This window comes from Dioscorea cayenensis, chromosome 11 (genome assembly GCF_009730915.1).
Source record: "Dioscorea cayenensis subsp. rotundata cultivar TDr96_F1 chromosome 11, TDr96_F1_v2_PseudoChromosome.rev07_lg8_w22 25.fasta, whole genome shotgun sequence".
In the NCBI taxonomy this organism is placed as follows: Eukaryota; Viridiplantae; Streptophyta; class Magnoliopsida; order Dioscoreales; family Dioscoreaceae; genus Dioscorea; species Dioscorea cayenensis.
The window spans coordinates 20,916,933-20,926,766 of NC_052481.1; the positions used below are offsets into that span (position 1 = coordinate 20,916,933).

Here is a 9,834-nt window from a genome sequence, read left to right on the forward strand (position 1 = left end):
AACAGTCATAGAGTTTGAGATTGAATGTTAAGATTCAAATTTGGTGATTAATAATAACTGATTTCCTTCCCCCAACTCTATATCAGATAACTGGTTTTCAGAGACAATACATGTCATACCTTTGCCAAGATTCTCATCTAGGATTGTATAAAAGATATGCTAAATAGTTCCATATCAAACAAAATAGAGAAAAACCACGTAGTAACACAAGGGTTAGTTAAAACAAAGAGTTTCTTGTATGAGCTGAGCTAGGTGGTTACAGAACAATAGCCTCTGTGGTTTAATTTGACAAAGAACACATGTTTTCTCTATTGCTTAACTGGATAGGTTTGAAAAATGTCACTTGTATAGCAATAGTCTAGAGGAAATATCAAATTTTTTTTTAAAAAAAACATGTACTATTGATGGAGGGAAAAAAACAGGTTGATGACAGCAATAGACACCAACACACTAATAATAATTTTTAGAGGACACAGGCTCATCTTTGATCATATCACTGTCAAGAATGGATGGCCATGAGACATAGCAAGGGAAGAAATGGCCGTTGAAGTGCTTGTGAGAATGAGAATTAATCTGGTAGCCTTTCACAACTTGGTTTTCTAATGACATCATGCATCTTTGACATCTATGCACCTTCTTGATGGTTGGATTACAATGACAAGTACAGTAAAGTTAACATCATGAGTGCATAAATAGCCTTTTCTGGGCAAAATATAAACTTATTCCCCCCCTAAAGAGAAGCATTGCCCAGGGACAAGCAGTTATAAATATACACTGGTAGCTTAACGACCTTCTTAAGTACATTATAGATGATTTGAAAACCCCCCGATATGCAGTCATCCCTCGTTCTAGCCTTAGCATTGTTATCAAGCTGGCTTCCCATGGCCTCAACCTTCATCAGCTCTCTCTTTTTCATGCTGGCCATGATCTCCCACATTGGATAATGAAGTTGTTTAACACTGCTGGATTCTTTTTTTAAAAGCTTTTCTGTTTTTTTCTCTCTTGTTAGCTCTTATGTTTTAGTTTAGTTCTTGTATTTGTAACTATCACTAGAATAACCAATAGATGTTAAAGTAATTCTCCTTTTTAAATATCAGCAAAAGACTGGTTGAGATTAGTAAAGATTTACAAATTATTTAAAAATATATATATATATTTAATCAACAGATGATATATATATATATATATACGGATCAATAGATGTTGATCAAAGAGGTTTTGGGTAAGGTGAATAATTGATTTTAATTTTAAACCATTATATATAAAAAAAAGTTTATCAGAAAATAAATATTTTTTTTAAAAAAAGGTGGATAAATCACAACTTTATTGAAGTAGAAAGACAAACAAGATTCTCTGAGGCTTGATGACAAAGGACACAGGTATCAGTGGAATTTTGGAAGTTGCAACCTCTCTTGAAGAGGTTATTTAAAGTGAGAATTTTATCCTCCCTAGCAAGCCAGCAGAAAAGAGTGATTTTACTAGGACAGTGGGATTTCCAGAAAAATTTGTGAAGGGGACATCGAGTACCACCGTCAATAAGAAATTTGTAGAAGGATTTGACTGTGAACTTGTCATGTTTATCTAGGGACCAGGAAGGGGAATTATCCTGATTAAGGGTGATGCGGGATCGAAAGGGAGTGCAATGTGGAGTTTACTCCCTGCCCAAAAGAAGGATTTATTTGGGTGGAATGTGAGAGAGCACACCATTTGGGCTCCCAATTAGGTAGTTGGTGTGAATGATTTTTGACCCAACCACAATTAGGATTGCAAAGAAGTTTCCACCACCATTTCGAGGAGAGCTATGTTGAATTCTTGGAGATTGATAATCCCCGACCTCCCATGTTTCTAGGTCTGGTGATTACTGTTCCAAGCAACCCGATCCGATGCCTTTGGAACGCATAAATCGAGGTCCTTTCCACAAAAAATCACGGCGAATTTTGTCAATTTCTTTGATTACCCAGACGGGAAGTTTGAACACTGACATCCAGATGAGCTGGAGCAGTAGAAACCTGTAATTAATGAGTTGATCGACCACCAAGGGATAAGTAGTTTGCTCTCCGTGGGAGTGAGTCTAGAACGGACCATTTGGATGAGTTTAGCCAATCTACTCTTCTAGGTCTTTTTCCGGATAACGGGACCCCTAAGTAGGTGAGAGGAGACAATTCCGGAGCAGGTTTAAAAATTACAGCGAGAAGAAGGATGAGGTTGGAATCCAAAATTTGTGGAGTAAAGGCAACTTTTCGAAAAATTAATGGTTAGACCTGAAGATCCTTCAAAAATGTAGAGAATTAGTTTGATAATTCGGAGGTCTTCATGTCCACCGGCAGAGAAGATTAAAAGGTCATCTGCATATTGAAGATGACAGATGCTATCTGAATGGTCAAGTGGAACTCCCACAATAACTTTGGATCTAAGGGCGTGTGTGAACATAGCGCTCAAAGTGTCGCGACAGGGAGCGAAAAGAAGGGAGAAGGGGTCGCCTTGGCGGAGACCCCTTTGCAACGAATATATCCTTGTGTGGTGCCATTGATGATGAATTGTGCCTTCGCGAGCAGGAGAATAGTATGGATCCGGGATATCCATCTAGGTCCAAAGCCTCTAGCGACAAGAACTTCCGATGGGAAGTTCCGATCAAGAGAGTCAAAAACTTTGGCAAAATCCACTTTGAAAACATATCCAAGGTTTACTGTTTACGTAACTTAAAAATAACTTCTGAGCCCCAATGATATTGTGCTGCAATGCATCTACCCTTGATAAAACCAGATTGAGCCTCATCGACCGGTCATCGATCAAGGTGCTTAGGCGGGATGCAAGGATCTTGGATATAATCTTACAGGTGGAGTTGATTAAACTTATGGGGCGAAAATCAAATACCAGCCCTGGATTATTGTTTTTGGCAATGAGAGCTATGTGTATCCAGTTTAGTCGCTCAAAGTTGAGGGATCCATCATGGAAATCCTCGCAAAGTTTAACTAAAGTGTCCTTAATGGTGGTCCAGTGTTTTTGAAAAAAGAAGATTGGAAATCCATCTGGGCCGGGAGCTTTATCTGAATTTAAATTGAAGGCGACTTGTTTTATCTCTTCAATGGAAAATGGGTTTTTCAAGTCGAGAGGTCAAAATGATCCTTATAGACGTAAATAAATGTTGCCAATCCGAGGAGATGCATTGGTTAGGGGGTGCGAAAAGGGTTGAGTGCCCCTACTCTAGTCATTTATGGGAATTTTTTTCACACATTTTTAATCCTTTTACCACGCCTCATTCAATACAAAAACCTTTGGACATCCACAGTTACAATCTCTTGATTCCTCTTCCGAGACATATCCGGGATCTCATCTCCGAACTATTTTTGTGGAACATTTGGCTAGAACAAAAATTCCGCATATTTCCATCTAAAAGCTTTACCGTGCTTACATTGTCATGCTTTAGATCCGCTAACATGCTTCTCTCATGGTTATCTACAGACTCAGACAGTCATCTGCAACCCAACACGATGCTTCACGAAAAATCAGCGTTCACTCAACTTTCTTACCGAAAGAGTTTCCCACCAGGCCGACAACTCGGCGCCTGACATTGCACATGAGTAATCCTCCTTCTTCTCTATCCGGAGCGGACCTATAGCTCCGAGCGCGCCTTTCGTCGGTCCAGGTGTTTATTTTCGATATTGTTCTTTCTTTGCTCCTCTGTTTAGTAATATTTGCCTTTACTCACTTCGGTGAGGGCTCTTTTGTCATCTGTTTCATTCTGCATCTTGTTGTCCTTTAGTTTTTCAATAAATCGGTGGTTTATCCACATTTACTTCAAAAGAAAAGACAAACAAGACAAACTCGATGAAAAAGAAACAGATGAGTCTCTCACCATAGGCAAGTCATTCATTATGTATATATATATATATATTTGGGGCTATTGCTATTGGATCCAAGACCTTTTGGTCAAATGCAATAATTTTATCTAATTTTTATTTAAAAATTTTAATTTAATCCAAATCATTTATAACTCAAAATAGCCAAAATTTGACTCTACATCCCTTTCACACCATTAACAGTGTTGACGGATTATTTTAAACAATAAAAAACAGAGCACGGTGTTTAGTGACGGTAGTTGTCACTTGCCACGGATTATTTTTAAATTTTAAATTTAAAAAAAAAAAAAAACGAATGATTCAAATGGCTACCTGGGCCCTTTGTATGACTTTTTTTTTTCTGCATTGCTCTGTTGACTGTGGAAAAATTCCCTTGAGGAGAACCTTGATCAGTGGATGCCAAGGGAGGAACCAAATGATCGGAACATAAGATATATATAAAGCTCCAACAAAGAAAATACACTAACAATTTCCCCTTGCTAGCAATGCCTGTTCTCCTATACCTGCTGCCTCTACTACTACTACTACTAGTATTTGGACTTGCTGTTATATGCAGTGATGCAGCAGCTCTTGTTCCCAATGTTGAACATCCTACAAATTGCATAGAGAGTGAGAGAATGGCCCTTCTTGATTTCAAGAAGAACATTATTGATCCATACAACAACCTATCTTCCTGGGTAGGACATGCATGCTGTTCTTGGGATGGTGTTCAATGTGACAACACAACTGGCAACATCGTAGGACTGGCCCTGGGCCAGCACGGATCAGTAATTTTCCATCTGCAGGGAGGTGAGATCTCTCCAACTTTGCTTTCTCTTCAACACTTGAATTATCTTGACTTGAGTGGGAATGACTTCAGAGGAACAAATGTTCCATCATTCATCAGCCATTTCAAGGATTTGAAGTACCTCAACCTTGCCAGAGCTGGCTTTGGAGGACCTGTTCCTTCCAGTTTTGGAAATCTCTCCAGTTTGCAGACTCTTGACCTCTCATATAATGATGGAGTTTATGTTGATGATGCTGCTCATCAATGGCTTTCTCATCTTACTTCATTGCAACACCTTGTTTTCAGTGGTGTCACCTTTAGCAGTCACTCATCCAATAGTTTGTTTCTAGCTCTGAACAAACTTCCTTCCATAAATGAGATACGTCTGTCTGAGTGTCAGCTTCAAAGTATTCCTCCTTCCATTCCCCATCTGAATTTCTCATCTCTCTTAGTTCTTGATCTCTCGTTCAATTCCATCAATTTCTCAGTGTCTCCCTGGGTGTTCAATCTCAAAAGCCTTGAATATCTAGATCTCAGTAACAATATTTTTGGGTCATCTATCTCTGCAGATTATTTGTCTAGTAATTTTAGTACTGACATAGCTAAAGGCGTAGGCAATCTTTGTAACCTGAAAACTCTTGATCTGTCCGACAGCAACATGGGCATGAGACTAGCAGAACTCAATTTTACTGGGTGTATTAAGGATAGTCTGCAGCTCATTTGCATTTAAGCGATGCTAATCTTGATGGAGATATACCAGACTGGATGGGGGACATAAAAAGATCTCAAGGTCCTTGATCTCTCAGAAAACTCAATCTCCGGCTCTTTGACTTCATCCATTTGTGAGACTCTCCCTTTTGAGTCATTAAATCTTTTTCAAAACAAATTAAATGGCACTTTACCACTGGAAATTGGAAAAACTTACAGAGCTGGAAAGTTTGGATCTTGGTGAGAATCAGATGCGTGAGTGCTATAACTGAAGCACACTTTTTCTGATCTGCAGAAGTTAAATGTGCTTCTGTATGCAGTCCAATTCATTCGTTTTTCAATGTGAGTTCTAACTGGATTCCACCTTTTCTTCTCCAAGAATTGAGAATCAGGTCTTGTTCAGTGGGCTCAGAATTTCCAACATGGCTCCAGACGCAACACAAGTTGAATGTACTTGACATATCTACATACAGGAATCTCAAGCACTGTCCCCAGACTGGTTTTTGGAACCTGGTTAGCGTCAATCTTGCAGAGATGTACATGTCTGAAAATCAGATTGAGGGAATGCTGCCCAAGTTCTCAACTTCCATGCAGCTGAATACCATTGATCTTTCTTCCAATCGGTTCTATGGACCTCTACCAGGTTTCTGGGTTCATCCATCTCCTACATAAATTTTTCCAATAACTCATTCTCAGGTTCTATCACTCAAATGATAACAGAGAACTTTCCGGCTATGTCACATAATGCATATTTGAAGCTCCTGCTGCTCTCAATGAACAAATTAAATGGCACTCTTCCCCTCTCGTTGTGTCAAATACAGGGACTACAAGTTCTTGATATCTCGAAAAACAATTTATCCGGTGAGCTACCAGATTGCTTGTGGAATTCGTCTGCTCTGTGGATTTTGAATTTGTCAAACAACAATTTGACCGGAGCTATACCAGATTCAATATCTTATCTTCCTCAACTAGCTCAACTTCGCTTGAGCCATAACAAATTGTCTGGGGAAATTCCTGCCATACTGAAGAATTGCAGTCAACTTGAGGTTCTTGATCTCGGTTACAACAACTTTGCTGGAAGTATACCAATTTGGGTTGGAGAAAGCTTATCAAGATTGGTTATTCTCATCTTAAGAGCAAATACCTTTAGTGATCACATCCCACAGGAAATTCCTCAACTAAAGTATCTACAAATCCTTGATTTGTCACGCAATAATTTTTCAGGTCCCATCCCTGTGAGTTTTGGAAACCTCAGTGCCATGCAAAGCCTTTTCAATTCTGATCTTTTATGGTATGGTATTTTAGGAGTCCAAGATACAATAATGGTGGCATCCAACGGGAAAGAAAAGGAATATTCCCAGCGTCTTCTTCCATATGTGAAAATCATGGACCTCTCCAACAATGTGTTGACAGGGGGCATCCCTGAAGAGATTGCAAGTTTGTTTGGTCTACAGAGTTTGCACCTCTCTGAAAACCAATTAGATGGTGAGATCCCAGATAAGTTGGGTCAGTTACAACAACTTGAATCACTAGATTTGTCAAGAAACAAACTCTTTGGGAGCATACCTTCAACCTTTTCAAACTTGACATCCTTGAGCGACTTCAATGTATCTTATAACGACTTGTCAGGGAAAATACCATCAGGCAACCAGTTCAACACCTTCACAGACCCTTCCATTTATACTGGTAATCATCTTTGTGGATTCCCTTTAACTGACAATTGTACTAAAGGTGGCGGACCAATTCAGGAAAAGCCAAGTAATGGAAATGAAGATGATGATGGTGAGATAGTATGGATGTACATTGGATTCTTGTCAGGATTTGCGGTTGGATTCTGGACCATCTGGGGTGTCTTGATCTTCAAAAACAAGTGGAGATATGCCTACTTTAGGTACACAGACACAACTTGTGAGAATATCCATGCCTGGGTTGTTGTCAGCTTTGCGAGGATGAAGAGCAAGATCATGTCAAAGTCAAACCACTAGAGATGTCTGTCATCATGTGTGTACTTTTCTAATATAAGTACAGTCTGGTGTTGTATAATATCTGCTGTAATATTTAATAACACATATCCATATCACAGCTGCTGTATTTTGAACCATGTTCATTACATCTTCTTCTTCTTCTTCTTCTTTACTTGTTGATTTGCTGCCTCATCTTCGTCATTGGTTATCCTATCATCCAGGTTTGTTTTTTGTTCCCTCTAAATTAAAATCATTTTTTTAATTTAATGATAGCAGTTGGTTGCTATAGCTTTTACAGTGGATAAATTTTAGAAAGCTTGCAGAGAACTTAGTCCACTTGTTTGAAACTAGTTGGTTTCTTATGTTAAGTAATGCACCTGCTTCCCTCTTTTACAAAACTAACTTACCTACCTTTCAAACATCTAATACAAACACTCAATCAAAACACTCTCAAGCCTTCACACATTAACACAAACATTAACTGAACTCTTTACATTAAACATTAACTGAACTCTTCTCAGCTTCCTCCTCTGCTTCTTCTTCAATTACCTGACAACAAGTTTTACTTAAACAGGCTTGAGGTGTTGCGTGTGAGGAAGCGCGGAACTAGTGTGGCAATTCGTCGAACACTTGATGTCAGATATCACAATACCCTAGAATCACATGCAAATGAATAGGGCAGATGCAAAGATAACTGTGGACCCCACTCTCTTTAAAATTATCTTTTTGTTTTTTTATTTAATTTAATTAGTTTCATTTAAAAGTTTTATCTTATCCTTTCATAACCTTCTACCCATATTTTTAGACAACCTCCCATCCGTGCGATAAATCTCAATAAAAAGGGATAACTTGCAGTCTTCTCCCTATCGCCTCTTTTAGCGGCGTGGTGGCGTAATCGAGAGGTTCTCCCTAGTCCCGATTGTCAAAGCGAGGATCTAAGCGACTTTCCAAATCGAGGTTAGGCGTTCATCCGATTGCGTACTTGTGGTGGTCTTGTTTTGGCGATGTTGGAGTGTTTTGTTTTAGGTGTTGTATGTTAGATGTTCTCCACTTGTAGGTTCTTCATGTTCTTTAAGTTTCTCTCTTTATAGTTCCGCTAGTGGTTCAGTGAATTCGAGTAAAAGCTTTTACTTCTCCATGTTTTATCCTGGTTATTTATGGATGCCATTGTGTGAATATATATATTATCCTTCAAAGGTTAATTAGTAATGCTTTAGCAGTTTAATTTTTCTTCTTGATGCAATCGTATCTGTTTGGGTTAGGATGTGCGAGTGTTTTGATTGAGGTCTTATAGTATCCAATGATATTTATTTTTCCCGATCCTTTATAAGATTAAGTGTTATACTCGGAATCCAAGACCTCTAGTTAATTTGTAAAGTTAGGGTTATTGAATTGATTTTATGTCTATAGGTTCTTTTTGTGGAGAGTTAAGTGGGAGTCAACTTGGATTTTTTGTGGGTTTAGCGAATATCGAGTAAGTATCCCACATATAAATTATACTATGTATATAGACTTTTGAAACTTGTTAAATTTGTGAAAATATGTATTTTTATTTATTTATTTTTGGATAATTAGATTTCATGATATTATTCAAATTATATTTATATAATTAATACTAATTTCGGAATTATTTTTAAATTATTTAATATTCAAATTAATGAGATTCTTTAGAATTCCACGTGTTGGTTTAGTTAAATTCGAATTTTTCAAATAATTCTTTTTAAATCCCGATTCTTTTACTTTTGAAATTTCATATGATTTATGATGTTCAAAAATTTCGAATTTCGGATAATTATTTAAATTTTTGAATTCATGTGTTTAAAGTTCGAGTTTATATATTTATTTATTTATTTTTGAATTTAGGGTATTATTTAAATTTTTATTAAAGAATATTATTATTTTTTTATTATTTGTTCATATTTGTATTTCATTAACCCGGGTGTATTTTTGATATGACAAAAATGGGATCATATTCATCGTATTCTCTGTACTTTTCGCTTGTCTTGAATTTTTGTTAGTTACATCGTTTTGTGACCAAAGTGACTTTGATATAGAAATTAGTCCCCAACTAACTTTGCAATAACCACATCGCTATCGGGGGTTAAAACACTCGACGTGTCGACTACGTATTTTGTTCTAGAAACTATAGTTTCCCAACGCTTGCCGGTCGCGGAATATCGGCCTTTTGTTAATTTTTGGCTCGGGTCACCGAGGGTAAAAATATGACTTTTGTTTTGTCTCGGGTCACCGAGGGTAAATATATGAATTTTGTGATTTGTTTTGGGCAATAGTTGTTTGGGGGACCTATATGCTTAATTTTTGACATCTATGTTAAGTGAATTAAACTTATGGTTGGTTTTTGCAAATTATTAAATTATGATTTTTGATAAGTGATCCCTATATTTTTAGTGGGTGCTTACTTTGGAGCATCAAGCTCATAAATTTTTAGTTGTTATTTTTTTCTTTTCGGATCGAGGAGTAGAGGTCAGTGACGGATAGTTTAGCAGGGATCGTTGGGCCACCGTCAATCTTCTTA

General features: G+C 37.5%; 3 protein-coding genes across 3 annotated transcripts; all 3 read left to right on the forward strand.

Moving 5' to 3' along the window:
- Positions 1-4,345: 4,345 nt before the first annotated feature.
- Positions 4,346-5,356, forward strand: LOC120271748 (receptor-like protein EIX2). Its single transcript, XM_039278425.1, has one exon. The coding sequence runs from the start codon at positions 4,346-4,348 to the stop codon at positions 5,354-5,356; it is 1,011 nt and encodes a 336-aa protein (XP_039134359.1).
- A 160-nt stretch (positions 5,357-5,516) lies between these two features.
- On the forward strand, positions 5,517-6,006 carry LOC120271749 (receptor-like protein EIX2). Its single transcript, XM_039278426.1, has 2 exons — positions 5,517-5,574; positions 5,630-6,006. Exons 1-2 carry the CDS (start codon positions 5,517-5,519, stop codon positions 6,004-6,006), a joined length of 435 nt encoding a protein of 144 aa, XP_039134360.1.
- Positions 5,992-7,442, forward strand: LOC120272463 (receptor-like protein EIX1). The gene has a single exon (XM_039279288.1). It carries the CDS (start codon positions 6,045-6,047, stop codon positions 7,317-7,319), a length of 1,275 nt encoding a protein of 424 aa, XP_039135222.1. The 5' UTR covers positions 5,992-6,044; the 3' UTR covers positions 7,320-7,442.
- Positions 7,443-9,834: the final 2,392 nt, after the last annotated feature.

What these genes read in the sequence shown, in the direction of transcription:
- LOC120271748 (XM_039278425.1), top strand. Translation starts at nt 4,346, where the DNA reads ATGCCTGTTCTCCTATACCTGCTGCCTCTACTACTACTACTACTAGTA.
- LOC120271749 (XM_039278426.1), top strand. Translation starts at nt 5,517, where the DNA reads ATGGCACTTTACCACTGGAAATTGGAAAAACTTACAGAGCTGGAAAGT. An exon ending in GCTGGAAAGTTTGGATCTTG is followed by an intron (nt 5,575 to 5,629) that starts GTGAGAATCAGA and finishes TCTGATCTGCAG; the next exon opens with AAGTTAAATGTGCTTCTGTA.
- LOC120272463 (XM_039279288.1), top strand. Translation starts at nt 6,045, where the DNA reads ATGATAACAGAGAACTTTCCGGCTATGTCACATAATGCATATTTGAAG.